Below are 15036 nucleotides of genomic sequence, written 5' to 3'. Positions count from 1 at the left end.
AAGGAGCCCTTCTCAGTTGAATCCAAAAGCCTTTTGCTTTTGTATGTGATACTCCAGAAACACCACTTCTGAAAATCTGCAGTTACTGAGCATCTGGACCTCTGTCTTTACTAGCTACAGGTCCTAATTTAGGTGAGGCTCACTTGCTTTTTCACAGGGTTTTTTTGCTTTGCTGAAAGGGCTGATGATACCGAGGTAGAGTGCAAGTGGTTACATAAATCTTGTCACAGGTGTCATAACAGACTTTTCCACCCAATGAGCAAATGTGTGTGAAATGGCCCAGATTTTTCAGTTGTGTATGCAGTTACAGCATGTGTGAAGTTTTTGCTGCCAAGAGAAAGAAGAAAGCTGCTGGTCACACACAGATCTCCTGTGAAAGCAGTGACCATTCAGGCACCACCTGACTCAGCTATTCTGACTGCCATGCAAGTATTTGGCATCTCCTTGGTGTCTAAAATGAATGCTTGAAAGCTTTTCTTTTTTTCAGATTCTTTAGAGTCAACCTGTGTCCCTGAGAGACCTCTAAATCATGACTCAGGGGTCTACTCAATTCTGTTCTTAGCTACATATGTTCAACTGCAAAAAAGCAATAGCACAGGGGAAAAGAGAAATGCAGGGGAAAACAGAATTGGAGGAAATTGGGGAAAATAAATTGCCACAGGCTGTTTGCTCTCACTGCCAAGAGGAGCAGACACATTAACTAAGGTGTGTTTCTTTGTTGTACAGTCCTCAAAGGAGAAGGTCTAGTGTGCAGGGACTTTTCAAATCAGACCACCACAGTTTGGGAGTCCTGCAGGAAGTTCAGGGTTCTGGTACTGAATTAGCACTGCTGGTACTGAAATAACACTGCAAAAGACAGACATCCTGGGTCTGCAGAAAACAGACAAATTATTTTAATTCTTTTGAGTTTGGTGGGATGACTGATAGTTATAACTGGCTTTCACCAAATCCAATGGTCATAAAGGGAAAATAAATGATTAAATCTGTCTCTTTTTAACTGTTAGGGAGGAGGTAGAATCTGATCTGACATTCCTGGGCCTGCTGATAATGGAGAATCGATTAAAGAGGGACACAAAGCCTGTTCTGGAAGAGCTCAGTGCTGCCCGCATCAGGAGTGTTATGGTCACAGGTATCTAAAAAAGGTGGATTGTTTTTGTGGTCACTGGCCCACACAGGGAGTCCAACAGTGTTTAAGTGAAAAGTCTTCTGTTGTCAACACTACTGGTTGGAAGGCATGGATATTTAATCCAAGAAGCATCTGTGTTTTAAAAATGACATAAGGTGAACCATGTTGTCCCTGGCAACTTCACCAGGCCATGTCTGATTCTAATTCTTGCTTGTCATGCAAGATCCCTTTTTAATAGGGCCTCCTGAAATGAGCAGAAACAGGGCATGTGTGCTCAGGACAAATCTCCAAACCTTTTGACATCTGTAACTCATGCCTACCAGTGCTTGTCTTTTTTTTTCTTTTTTTTTTTTTTTTTTTTTCTTCTTGAAAGGCTATTCTATCCAAATCCAAACAGGGTTTGGATAAAATAACCCCAAGTTTTTCCACTGTCCAGAGACTTGGGCCTCACCCCTTTCAGCCCACATACACCAAAGCCAGTCAATGAGAATCAAGGATACCAGCAGCAACTTGGCACTGAACCCCTTACTGGTTTTGTTTGAAATAAATAATCTAGGAGCACATTCCCCATATGCATTTCTTTGAGCTGAATATGAAAATACTTAATGTCCAGATCAAAATGTTTCTTTTTCAAATGAAAATATGTTTCTTGATTGAGACAAACCTTATCTGCAAAGTTTTAATCTTTATGAAAAACTTTCTTATGCACAGACACTGAAATTTGAGTAATTCGTCTGGATATATTTGAAAACTCAGAATTCAGGCTAATGAATGAACAGTTCCTCACTGCAGAAATGTTTAGGTAATTTCCTTTAATTTTTGTAGGGGACAACATTCAGACAGCTATAACAGTTGCCAAAAGTGCTGGCATGATATCTCCAACACACAGAGTGATTCTTGTGGAAGCAAACAAAGTGCCTGGATCTTCTTCAGCATCTATAACCTGGAAATCCCTAGAAGAAAACAAAACTGAAGACTACAGAAGCCTGGTGAGCATATCAGAAGCAGGTTTGTGCAGCAGGAAAACAAACTAGGATGGAATGCTTTAAACAAGGAGTGGGATTATGGCAGTATAACAGAGAACTGCCATCCACCAGCAAAATATGTGCTAGAAGAGTGTTTATGAGAGGGAATCTTTATAAAAATGTGCTCCCCTACAATTTTATCCTGTGAACACATTTTTGCTAACTGCCTAGCTGGGTTTGAGACCAGCTTTGCAGAAATATCAGAAAGATTTGTGTCTAGCCCTCATGCTTAGCTGATGCCAGTTTAAATGCTTGCTTTTCCTGCAAGACAAATTTGATGGCATAGATGTGGACTTAAAATCTGTGGAGCTGCATTGAATGAACCAGCCCTGTTCAAGCAGGGACAGTGTTAGCACTTTCCCATACCTGCAGAATTAAAACACGGACCCACTGTTGAGAAATTGCATATACACAGTGAATCACAGGCAAGCTAGGCTAAGGAATTTATTTCATCAAGCATCTCCACAGAGAAGCAGGGAAAAAGACCAGTTACTTTCTCCCTGAATAGTTAGTCTGAGGGTGCTGACCCTTCTCTGGTAAGTACAGAGTCAGGCAGATGGCAGGGAATATCTGCAGTGGTTCCTCAGCCTGAGCAACTTCTGCCTTGTGTTTCACTGCACAAAGACTTCCTTAGATGTGGTGCACATCTGCTGTCTTTTGTCCTTCTCATTTCCAGTGCAGCCCACCAGATTGGCACTGTTGCATGAATTCTACCAAATGCAACAATCCATTTGATAGAAGTCATGCAGTGAAAACCCAGTTATCACTGAAATTACTTGTGTTATATGCCCCAATCCCTTTACAAATCCAAGCAAAGGTCATGGGCCTTAAATCCAAGTTTCCCAGAGCCTTCAAAAGTACCCTCTTCACGGGATGCCCTTTACTTTGTCTGTAGTAGTGTCTATTTGAACACAGAGTAGCTTTTGAGGGCCTGGGCACAGCACTCATTCTGTCTCATTTTATAGGATGACAGTCAGACTGAGCCAGGTGTCACGCTGGCATTGGGATCAGGCCAGTATCATTTTGCCATGAGTGGAAAATCTTACCAAATTGTAGCAGACCATTTCAGGCACTTTCTTCCAAAGGTAAGCTCTGGATTATGTAACTGGAATACCCTTGCCATTCAGGAGATATGAATTGTCCTGGTACAATTAGCTGAAGGGATCTGTATCAGGACATCTTTGGGAACAATTATAACCCTGAAATACTTATAGGCTGGATGAATCTCTGATACTATTATATGGGGAAGGATCTGAAAACCCCTGTATTTTTCTCTGCACATGAGAGAAGCAGACATGCCTTGAGCTGTGAGGACATGATTTGAAACATTTGTGCCCATATCCCTACCCCTGGCACAGCACTGACTCTGACCTGTTTTGGGAAACAGGAGAAAGTGTGATATTACACATGGTGCAATTCAGCATAGCTAGTCTGTTCAATGGACAGGATAGTCTCATGAATTCTCTTCTTCTAATTCCTTGCCTGGCAATCAGCATTCATCAGGTAACTCAAATGGCATACCAAGTCTCTTGTCCTCATTGTCAGTGTTACTTTTTCTAAATATTTTTTAAGATCCCCTTTATCTTTGATCATCAACCTTTTCCTCCTTTAAGAGTGTAGAATCAGTTGTTTATAAATGTGATATTTGGTGATTTTAATTCAGATTACTACTGAAATCACTTACTTCAAGTGTTTTAAAAATAATTTCCTATTTTTCTCCTTATAGCTCTTGCTGAACGGAACAGTTTTTGCTAGAATGTCTCCTAGTCAGAAATCCAGTCTTGTAGAAGAGTTTCAAAAGCTGGAGTAAGTTCCTAATGAATTTGAAACTGTTTGTTGAATTTGCAGGCTTGTAAAGAATCTAGTAAGAGCTAGCTTTTGTCTACCATAGTTTCATGGAACTGCACAAAACTGAAACCCTCACACATCTGCAAGTTGGCAATTAAATTCCAAAAGTCTGTTAAAAAAGAGACACTGAACTCAATTCTGGTTTGGCAACCTGTCAAAGATCAAATACTTCCATGGTCCTGGATTTTGTTGGTTCATATCATCCTTCATTTTTACTTCTCTCTGGGGCTGAAGGATTGACACTTGTTTCCCCAAGATTTATAGGAATCTCTCTCAGCACTGCAGCCTCTCTGAGCTTGCTGTCTTTTTACTGTGCTACTGCTGGCTCAATGTGATGGGTTAGAAAATGTGTCAGGGCAGTCTGGATTGTTCACAATAACAGTGATATAAATATATATATATATGTAGACAGAGAGAGGGGGAGAGGGAGAAAGAGATTGAGATATTCCTGAATCACAAGCATCTTGTTGCCTGTTGTTCAGCTGTTTCCCAAGTCTTTTGAAGACCCTCACCCTTATTTCATGTAGCTAGCCCCAGGCCTTGTCCTAGAGCAAGGTGAGCTTTAGGGCATTTCAGATTATCAGCCTGGTGTGTGCAGTTGTGAGCACCTTAACTGCTGTCTGGCCAGACAGGCTTTAACTTTCCAGAAAAGCTTTTGACAAAAATCTTGTATGACTTGCATAAATGACTTGCATGGAGCAGGGTCTGATTCCTCATTTGCCTTATCACTTTATTTTTTAGTTACTTTGTGGGCATGTGTGGAGATGGAGCCAATGACTGTGGGGTAAGTGAAATTTTTTACAGTATATTTTAAAAATGAAAAATTGATGTAATGCCAGTAGAATATTCCAAACTGTGCACATGCTGGAGATGGGAGTGTACCACTTATTCACAGAGCAGCTGTACTATCACCAGTATTGATTTAGACCTGATCCTACTGTGTGGTCCTCACCATGCAAGAGCTGTCCTAGGCAGGGATTTTTGCAGTTTGTTATTTCAAAGACTGGTTCATTTTCCTTGCAAAAACCACCAGAAGATTCTCCTGGGGGGAGCAAGCAGAGAACCCAGACTAGCTGCATAAAGAATGGGAACAAACAAGTGCTAAAAAAGGAGGCAGAGCCAAACGTGTCTTCTGCAGCAGGTAGTGGATGGCTGTGGGGTCTGTGGAAAATGAACTTTCCCATGCTCTCATCCCCATTCTTTCCCTGGACTCGGCATCCCACTGGAGGAACCCTCAGGGTGGAGCACACCCAGGGAGTGAAGAGGGACTGCTGTCACAGAACACATGCTGTAATAAGGGGTCACTGCTTGGCTGACATGTGTCTTGGCTGACTGCTGTGTCTTCCTGGTGAGCACTGAGGAGGAATGTGCCTTTCAGGCTTTGAAAGTGGCACATGCAGGGATATCCCTGTCGGAGCAGGAGGCATCTGTGGCTTCACCTTTCACATCCCGAACACCCAGCATAGCCTGTGTTCCAGAGCTAATCAGGTAGGCATGGGGTTTTCTTTCCTATTTCATAAAGAAGGAAGTTTCCATTCCTTTCAAACATTAGTCTTGGGTGTTCCCATCAAGTCACAATATGCATATCTAGAGAAAAAAAATGTATTTGACCTTAAAATTGCCATTTGCCTAGTCCCTATCTGAAATTCCTTTAAAATACATTAATTATCAGAAGAGAAAGACATTTACAGTTGAGCTTTATGTCATCAAAAGTATTTTAAATGCAAAAGAAATAACAAAGTTAACAATGTTCCATGAAGCTGAAACAAATGTCCACCAGCCAACCTGTAAATGAATTTTAGGTCCTACCTGTGATACCCTATGTGGGTAAAATATGGCATAGGGTATCAGAGGTAGGACCTAAAATCTATTATGCCAGGCATCTATTATGCCAGGATCCTGATTTTCCTTACTGGGGCATTTGAGTAGCCAGGGAGAGAGCATTATGCTGACTGGATATTGTATGTTCACTGTAGGAGGAGAGGACTTGTTAGTCCTGAACTCACTGAGCAGCTGCTTGGCTTTGCAAGTTTTTCCTCATACAGAGTTTGCTACCTACACTATTAATGTCAGCAGAAAAAGGTGCTACAAAAATTGTAGTCTACAGAACACAGGTGACAAGAATCAAGCCCATTTCATTGAACAAGATCTCTGCATATGAGGATTTTACTTTCATTTAGGGCAGATTTATTTATCTCACCTCCCAGCTAGATACTGGTAAAAGCTTCTCTGCTTGTGACACGTGCCTTGTTTTTCAACAGCCTTTTGGGAGAGCTGGCACCAGGACAGACCCACCACCTAACTGCTGTACTTTATTTATGTCTTCACACAGGGAAGGCCGTGCTGCTCTTGTCACTTCCTTCTGCATGTTCAAGTACATGGCACTGTACAGCATAATTCAGTACCTTGGTGTTCTCCTGCTTTACTGGGTGTGTATTGGGAACACATTGGCTGGAAGTGGATAAGCTACTATTTCCTTGTAGGAGAAGTAGGGTGTAAAAGCCACATGAGACTGGGAGATGGAGATTTACCTTTACCTGAGCTGCAAGCTTCTGTGGTGTGATCATATGGTCCTCCAGTAGAAAACTGGCAAGATTCTTCCCACTAACTTCAGCCAGAGGGCTCGAGATCCAAGCTGGGCAGAAAGAAAGCTGAGATACTGAATGGTGTTTTGGATGAGGGCATATGTCTGTGAAAAGGAAGAATCTGGTGTAAGCATATGCTGTTACAATTTATTCAGCATTTAAAGCATGAATTAACTTGACAGTAAGCAAATCCCCTGGAGTGCCTTAAACCATTTTTGCATGGCTTTTTCCCAGATGGAGAGGAGGGCTTTGTGTTCAGAAGTAACCCAGCAGTGAGAAAGCAGTCTCTTCAAATATTCTTCTCTTTTATTGCCTGAAGTGAACTGAAAGTGTAGTTAGTCCAAACAATGTGCAAAATGAGAATATTCACCGCAGGCCCAATGGTGAGGAACCTGTTGGTAGGGTGGTGAAATGTGTGGTCTCCTTATCTGCAGAGCAGCTTTTCAGAACAAACAGCAGAGCAGCATTTAAGAACAGACAGAGCAGGAGCTCCATGGATATAATACGGCTTTCTGGAGACAATATAAACACGCCCATGGCAAATGTCTGATTTGTGATATTTTTTTTCTTTGTTTTCCTCTTTTCAGCAACTAAACTCCTTTGGGAATTACCAATTTTTGTTCCAAGATCTGGCTATTACCACCATAATTGGTGTGACAAGTAAGCCCCTTAGTCATCCTATGTATTAATGAGAGAATGATCTCAAATATTTTTCTCCTCCTTGTAAACACATAATTGTAGATAGAGAAAGGAAGAAAAAGGAGGCCAAGCTTTCTGCTGACTAAGCATCCTCTATGTAGAATACAGGATGTTTGGATTAGTAGAAGAGGGATCTTGTTTGTGAAAAGCCCTAAATATGGGAAGTACTTAGTGGTGCATTTGCTGAGTGTGTAGGTTGTTGCTAATTGGGCTGCTGTCTTTAGGACCAAGGAATAAACCCACGCCAAGTGCAGTGGAAAGTCTATTCAGCATTTTCCTGTTGACTTGGGAGGGCAGATTAAGAAGACACCTGGCTCCATGCCCAAATGAAAAAGTAGGGATTAGCTTTTATGAGTCTAGCTCACATTTGAAGCTGTGTAAACCAGAGCCCTGAAAGAAAAGAAAGGTGAAAATTGAGAAGAAAGAAATGACAGATGTCAGACACTACAGAGCAGGGAGCTGTAAGCCAAGAATAAGAGGGGAAACCAGTGCTGAGGCAGAAAGACAATTTTATTGAGACAGAATAAGTACAAGGAAAGTTTTGGAAGCAGGAATGGCCAAGACAGGGCCATGAAAAGCATATAGCAAAACCACATCCTGGTATGTTCCATCCTTGCTGGAACACAGACAACAGGAAAAGACTTTGATGAAATCAAGACTTAAAAGGTCAGCCACAACAACACTGTGTGCCAAAAGCTACATTGCTGTAAGTAATTTATCTGGAATTGCATCAAAGCTTTGTGCATAACTCTTCTACTCAAAGTCTGGATAATTTTGTTAAACTAAGAACAGAGGAAAACCTGTTGTGTCAGGTAATGCTGTCCTTCTCCAGCTCAAATAACCTGGTTAGGTGTTTAGTTCCGGAGGATGAGCAGAACATGTGCAGCAAAAAATCCCAAGCCACAGCTGACAAGTGACAGAAAGAGAAGAGCACAAGTATATGTTCATAATCTTGGGTCTGATAGTAGCCAAATAAAATAAAAAGCCAACATTTTATTTTTCAAAAATACCTCATGACAGATAACATTAGTTAACCTCTTCTGTGTCAATATGATTTTGTAAGAAAACAACTCTGTGTTTTGTACTTGATACAATCTTTGTATGTTTTACTAAGAATATTACAGACTGCAAAAGTGCCATTGATACAGTCAGTATTACACAGCATCCCTGCTTGTATTGTGGACACTAGTAAACCCATCTGTGCATATTTCAGTGAGTTTCACACGAGCCTATCCAAAGCTGGTCCCCTACAGGCCTCCAAGCCAGCTCATCTCACCCCCATTGCTGCTCTCTGTTGTGCTTAACATCCTCTTCAGCCTCAGCATGCAGATCTTCGGGTTTGTGGTGGTCCAGGAGCAGCCTTGGTATTCCCAGACCGATATCCACAGGTAGGACCCCTTTCTGGGACTCTGGATACCACAGGGTTGACCTAGTGGGGCAGTTCTGTGTGAAACTCTTGATCAGCTGAACTGCAGGTCTGATGAGCAGCTGCAGCAGACCCCGTGCTGCCCACAGGGTGCAAACACTTTAACCAGTGTTGCCTGAGGTCCCTAAGCTCTCCAGCATCCTGCCACGCACAGTTCATGTGGTGAGAATGCTTCTGCTGAGCACAGAGAGGAGGATTTGATTGCAGGAGAGACCAGGTCTGAGCTCAAGCTCTAACAAGTTCAGCAAGCTCAACCAGTGGTGAGATTGTGGGCATTGCCAATAACCCATACCATGGCTGTGAGGGAGGATTCCTGATAGTTAATAGTGGAAGCTGGGGGAAATACCCAGGGCAATGATCATTCCCTGAGCAGTGTGACACTCTTTTTCAGTGCCTGCCCGTCAGTGAACAACCGTGAGAGGAATTCATCCTCCAGCCTGGGGCTCCCCGGGCTGAGAGATGGAGCCCATGAGCAAACAGACAATGGCTACAAGAGCTATGAAAACACCACAGTGTGGCTGCTAAGTACCATCAATTGCCTCATTGTAGCACTAGTGTTTTCCAAGGGAAAGCCTTTCAGGCAACCCATCTACACCAACTGTAAGTATGGGGAGATAAGAGATGATATTGAAGTCAACTTATATAAGGAGGTCAGCATAATAGGGAAAAGTTAAACTTGACCAAAATTATGTCAGCCAAACAATCAGGAGAGAGACTGTCATGTGAAGGGAAGATGAGCACATATGTTTGTGACAGTTCCAGAAGATGCAGTGGAAGAGCTGTTCTTTTTACTCTTTGGGACAAATACTGCAGCATGCTCTTACACAAAACTCTCTTCAGCTCTTTTTTATTATTTTTACTGAAGAGTTAAAATACTGCAGCAGGTTTCATGGCTTTGATGTTTCAGTATAGTAATAGTGAGGAGGGGACATTCCTTGTAGAGAGCAGAAAAGTGGATCATCAGTCTCCCAGAACAAGGCAAAACACAAATGAGTGGGTGGAGGATGAAGTTTAGTGCATGCCAGCTGAAGAGAAAATGAATTTACTTATCATTGGAACATTTACCTACAGATGGAGAAGGCAATAGGTTCTTCATTACTTAAGACTCTTTACATCCTGATCAAGACCAAAGTCTGATCAGGATCTAAAGAGTCACTGAAGTTGAAGGCAGCATTCCTAATCATATTAAGAAGATCAAGACTATATCCTGGCCATTTTTCTGAATCACAGAGTATACTGTGATCAGAGAGAGACTCACTGGAAGGCTATAAATCTTCTCAGATATAGAAGGTCAAATCAATTGTTCAAAAGACCCATTTGGTGTTTTAAATCTGTAGCTACAATGCTTATCCCACACTTGTGTATATCCACTTGATTTATTAAAGCTGGGGTTTTACTCTGTTGGTTTTTCTCTTGCTGAAAATTCCTTTATATCTCATGGATTCTTTTGATGACTGTGTAACACAGAAAATTATTACAATCTTCTAGAGTAAAGGCAAACAGCTGAGAATGCTCATAAACCTGTGGGTTTCTTTCTTTGTTCTTATCCCTTCAGATGTGTTCATACTGGTGCTCATAGGGCAGCTGGGCATTTGCCTCTTCTTGATGTTTGCTGACATTGATGATCTCTACTCCAAGATGGATGTGAGTATTGTTCCAAAGGGGATTTTATTCCTACTGCCAGTCCATTATAAGCACACTGGGATTGTTTTAGGCACAGACTTTTGCAGGGAGGCGTGGCTTCTCTAAAAACAAATGATATTTAAAGAGGTGGAGTTTAGATGATGGGATTGTAGAAACTTCTGGAAATACAGTGACTCCAAAGCAGTATCTGTGCATTCAGCGGGACAGCTACACATGTAATTTTGATTGTTTCAGCACATTGTCCAAGCAACAGAAGATAACATCACTAAGCTTTTGTGTGGTATGTTGGTGGCTTGTGAGGCCAGGAGCAGAACAGGGCTGGGCTCTGTGATTTTAAAATAAAGTACCATGTTCTTGTGTTTCTCAAGCTGTGCTACTCAGAACAAAGGTCCTCTTGCCAAAATCTGCCAGTTGGCACTCAGAGCAGCTCTCAGTTCCAGTCCCCAATTTTTCAGGCTCCCTGTTTAAATTTTAGGTAGTCTGCAGTTTCCCAAAGCAGGATTTGGGTTTAGAACAATTGTAGGGAAAGAATAGTTGAGCTGCCATGGCAAGAGAGGATCTGTCTTGAGTCTTGATTAATAAATACCAATAAGGCTTGACTTATGTTGTCTGGCAGAATGCAAGCTGGGAGTTGTCTTGTGCAAACGTGAGAGCAGGATAAGATCTACATCAGCTGAAGGACAGGGCTGTCAGTAGAGCTGACAATTAGTATGTTGAGGCTGGGAGATGTTAACCTCCTCTACTGTGACACTCTCACAGTCTTGCTGTGAGGAACAAAACATGAAAAGCACCACGCAGCTATTTTTTTCCGTACATTTGCAATCAGAGCAGTGGCTTTGAGTCACAAGTGCTGAACAGAATGCAGCTTCCAGTCCTGTATGTTTGCATGTCAGTTAGCAAGTCAGTTTAGACATGGGATTAATGGAATTTGTAAAAAGAAAGATAGTCAAAGGGTCGGAGTCTCAATTTCACATGTCAAACAGTCCACTTATCACTCTTGCCTGTAACTATCTGCAGAGCTCGTCTCAGCAGGCAAACCCAGTTAGAGAACCTGCCACGAGATGGCACTTTAAAGCAAGTCATCGTCCTGCTGTGGACTGTGGTGGCACAGGACATTCTACAGCACTGCAGCTGCCAGGGGATAAAACCCATTTGGGGAGAACTGCAAAACTCCCAGTGCAAGAAGTCTGGAGGGAATTCACTGGAATCACTGAGAAGAGAAAATGAGGGAGTAGCAATAAAAACCTCTGCAATAGCCTAGCCCTGGAGAAACTGCTGATCCAAACTGTGGATCTGAGCTGCATCTCCAAAAGCAGAAAGAAAGCCAGCCCCATCTCTGGGAAGCTGGAACTGGGTTTGGGGCTGAAATACTCAGTTTGAACTATTTATTAATATTAGAAAGTAAAAAGGCAGTTAGATTTTTTTCCCTCTTGCTGTTCTAAAGAATGGTTTTCTCTAATGCATCATAGATTCAAAAGCATCCTTATCAGTAATTCCTCAAGACAAATAGCAGTATTAGCTCATCAGCAGGGTAAGCCAGTTTGGGAGTTTGGCTTTTTATGACATGAAGCTGCTGAAGATCTGGAAAATAAGTCATGTAAGGAGTGGCTGAGGGAGCTGTGTTTGTTTAGTCTTAGGGAAAGGATGCACAGGGGAGATCTTAATTCTACAGTTACCTGACAGGAGGTTGTAGCAAGGTGGGTGTCACTTTTTTTCTCCCATGTAACAAGTGATAGAGAGGAAATGGCCTCAGGTTGTGCCAAGGAAAGTTTAGACTAGAGATTAAGAAAAAATTTTAACTGAAAGGGTTGCAGACTGGAACAGACTGCTCAGGGAAGTGGTTGAGCCACCATCTCTGGAAGTATTTAAAAGAAGTGCAGTTGTGGCACTGCAGTGGACTTGGCCAGGCTTCTGGTTTGGCCTAATGACCTGTAGGATTTTTCCCAGCCTAAATGATTCTGTCTTCAATTGCACAAGTGCCCACCAGTGTTGACTGTGCATTCATTGCTGAATAGCTTCTCCTGCTTTTTCCCCAGCTTGTTTGCACCCCTACCTCATGGCGAATCTCCATGGTGGGAATGCTTGCAGTCACACTGGCTGTGTCCTTCCTTGTCGAGGTGAGTGTGCATCCTTGGATGTGCTGGTCAGCACTACTGGAGGGATAAAATTGTCAACTCTTGCTCTTTCTCTCTCCTCCCCAGCTCAATTTGGGAATATCTAGTAAAACAGGAGTAATTGCTGCTACCTCACCCTTGCTCCCTTTTCTTAAAGCACTCCATCTGAATGATAAGGGAATGCAAGGCACAGCCACCTTTTCTTTCCTCTGGTGAGTGGGAACCCTGCCCCAGGTTAGAAAAATATGGGCAGTCTGTGGTGTTCTCTGCTCAGATCCTGAAGACTCTCAGGAGGAACTGGTCACAGTTCTCTGGTGGAGCTGGTATGAAATGTGGTCAATAAAAGGCTGTTTAAGGGACATGGATGAGCAGGGCAGGTGGGAGATCTGGGTCTCCACTGTTTGCCCCACGTTTGTACTCTGGATGAAGAGTCAATGGCTGTCCAGGTCCTCTTAAACCCTCTTTTTGCTTTTACCTTTACAGGAAGCTGTCATTGAGAACAGACCCCTGTGGCTGCTTCTGAAAAAGACATTCCAGTACCACTCCAAGAGCCACTACAAGAGGCTGCAGCACGTGTTGGAGCAGGACTCAGCCTGGCCACCTCTGAATGAAACCTTCTTCTCAGATTCTGTGGCAGTAACAGTAGAAGGAAATATGGGAGGCCATAGCAATCCAACATTTGACAGCAGTGAGGACTCGCTCTGAAGGAAACTGCAGTGGACACATGTCCAGGACAGTTGAATTTGATCTTAAAAGGACTCAGTGACTTGAGAAAGGGCTGACTCATTACTGCTCTCCCATTCTAGGAGTAACCAGCTCTGGCTTACATCTAAATTAACTGGAAGCACAAAATCTTCTGCAGTAGCATAAAGCCACAATGATGTTTCCTCCATCCCTTTGCCCATATACAAATGGCTGCCAGCTGTAAATCAAACACCTTGCTGAGTATTGGTAAAGTATTTGTGGTTGAAACACCCTACTGCTGTGTCTCTGTTGAACTGCATTATGCAGTCCCTAAGGGTGGGAGATGCTCCAGATGAAAAGTAGCTAATTGCAATAGCAGCACTCCCCTGGGCAGTTCCCCTTTGGGAAAACAATTAGAACTTCTGATAGAGGCTGCTGAGCAGAGGCATCCCTGGGATTCCTCGTGGAGTTTCAGATACTGCTACTCAGTGTCTTGCTTTTTTTTGGAGGTTTTAACCCTTCTGGCAATACTTGGCTTCCAAAGCTGAAATGATCTGCAAACAGCCAAAGCTTTCTGGAAGTGTCCACTCCCAGCACCGTTGTGCTTTTCCCATGATGGGAGCAAGAAGCACTCCCTTGCTAGCTCACTGCTACCAGGAAACCTGTTTGCCCTCTTAGCTTTTAGCAAGTGATATTTGCATTTTATGGGTAAAAAATGGTTGACCTGCTAAGTAGAATGATTTCATTATTTTTTTTGGCAGGAGCTATTTTTTTCAGGATATCCATTAAACTGTAGAATAGAATATATTAATTACAAATTATGATCCTTCAAGGACATGCTGTCCCTTGTGATGTGAGTTTTCTTTACCAGGGCAGGTTCTGCACAGCTGGGCTGCCTCCTGGCATCAGTTTTACCAGTGCCAAAAGAAGCAAATATTGAGTAGGTTATTAACCTCCAGGACCTAAGGCCTGAAATAAAAGCTGTGGAGCTAGCTAGACCTCAAAATAATTTTTAAAAAATTCTGTGGCATGCTCTTAAGTGGAATCATCTGAGGTTTAGTCTCTAGTTTCTCCATAATTGTAGAGGCAATTCAATCATCAGCTCATATCCCTCATCTATAATCCTTTGATGGAGAACTTTTCTCCCTTTGCTCTGCTGTATTTGCCATACATAAATGCAACAGCACTGCACATTCCCACAAGTGTTACCTGCTAAGAAAAAAAGCACCTTCTACCTGCACATATTCTCTTAGCCCACTGATGTTAATCTGCCTTTCTCCTCACTGTATTTGGCAATTTTTGTCCCCAGCTGGATAAAACAACAAGATAGTCAATCAGAAGGGCTTTGGACCAAGAGGAACACTTCCTTCCTTGGATAAGGTGTGCAGGGGAGCTGTGCCTTTTGAGTTGACTTCAGAGTTTGTTTTCCACTGTTGGAGCTAACCAATGTTTTTACTGGGTGGAGCTGAGAAGCACTTTATTACTATATTAAAATTGTATTTTCCCACCATTGTGTGCCAGAGCACTGCCACACAAAGCCAGGAAACAGGCAAGCTGGGGATCATGGGAAAGACTTATTTGGTTTTTAGATTTAAAAACCAGCTTGGGAAACATAGAGCAAATCAGAGGAAATCATTAATTATTTTGAGTCAACATACCTGCACCAGAGTAGAATCTGAAAATAATCTAGCCTGAACCTAAAAATAACTAAGAAAATAAAGAAATAATAGCTAAGTAGAAAAAGAAAATACCCAAAAACTTAATCAAACAATATTTCAACTTGAAAAAAACATTTATTTGACTCAAAGCAATTTTATCATCTGTTTTTGACAAGTTTGACATAAGCAAATGGAGTAAATACCTTCCCACCTACAGTAGTTTACCT

At 42.3% G+C, this 15036-nt stretch overlaps 1 protein-coding gene across 2 annotated transcripts in view; it reads left to right on the top strand.

Moving 5' to 3' along the window:
• ATP13A4 (ATPase 13A4) overlaps window positions 1-13986 on the top strand; it is a 37600-nt gene extending 23614 nt beyond the window's left edge. The window contains exons 18-30 of one of the 2 annotated variants that reach the window (XM_009089149.4): window positions 1005-1129; window positions 1952-2115; window positions 3117-3236; window positions 3878-3957; window positions 4741-4783; window positions 5378-5487; window positions 6332-6428; window positions 7172-7244; window positions 8497-8671; window positions 9101-9309; window positions 10265-10353; window positions 12390-12470; window positions 12951-13986. In XM_009089149.4, the coding sequence (XP_009087397.2) occupies window positions 1005-1129; window positions 1952-2115; window positions 3117-3236; window positions 3878-3957; window positions 4741-4783; window positions 5378-5487; window positions 6332-6428; window positions 7172-7244; window positions 8497-8671; window positions 9101-9309; window positions 10265-10353; window positions 12390-12470; window positions 12951-13172 (1588 nt within the window). In that variant the 3' untranslated portion in view covers window positions 13173-13986. Of the gene's footprint in view, window positions 1-1004; window positions 1130-1951; window positions 2116-3116; window positions 3237-3877; window positions 3958-4740; window positions 4784-5377; window positions 5488-6331; window positions 6429-7171; window positions 7245-8496; window positions 8672-9100; window positions 9310-10264; window positions 10354-12389; window positions 12471-12950 lie in introns of those variants that run through there. The other variant, XM_030226964.2, reaches the window with a different exon arrangement.
• The last annotated feature ends 1050 nt before the right edge of the window (window positions 13987-15036 follow it).

Source organism: Serinus canaria, chromosome 9, assembly GCF_022539315.1.
Source record: "Serinus canaria isolate serCan28SL12 chromosome 9, serCan2020, whole genome shotgun sequence".
In the NCBI taxonomy this organism is placed as follows: Eukaryota; Metazoa; Chordata; class Aves; order Passeriformes; family Fringillidae; genus Serinus; species Serinus canaria.
This window is presented reverse-complemented; position numbering and strand designations above follow the sequence as displayed.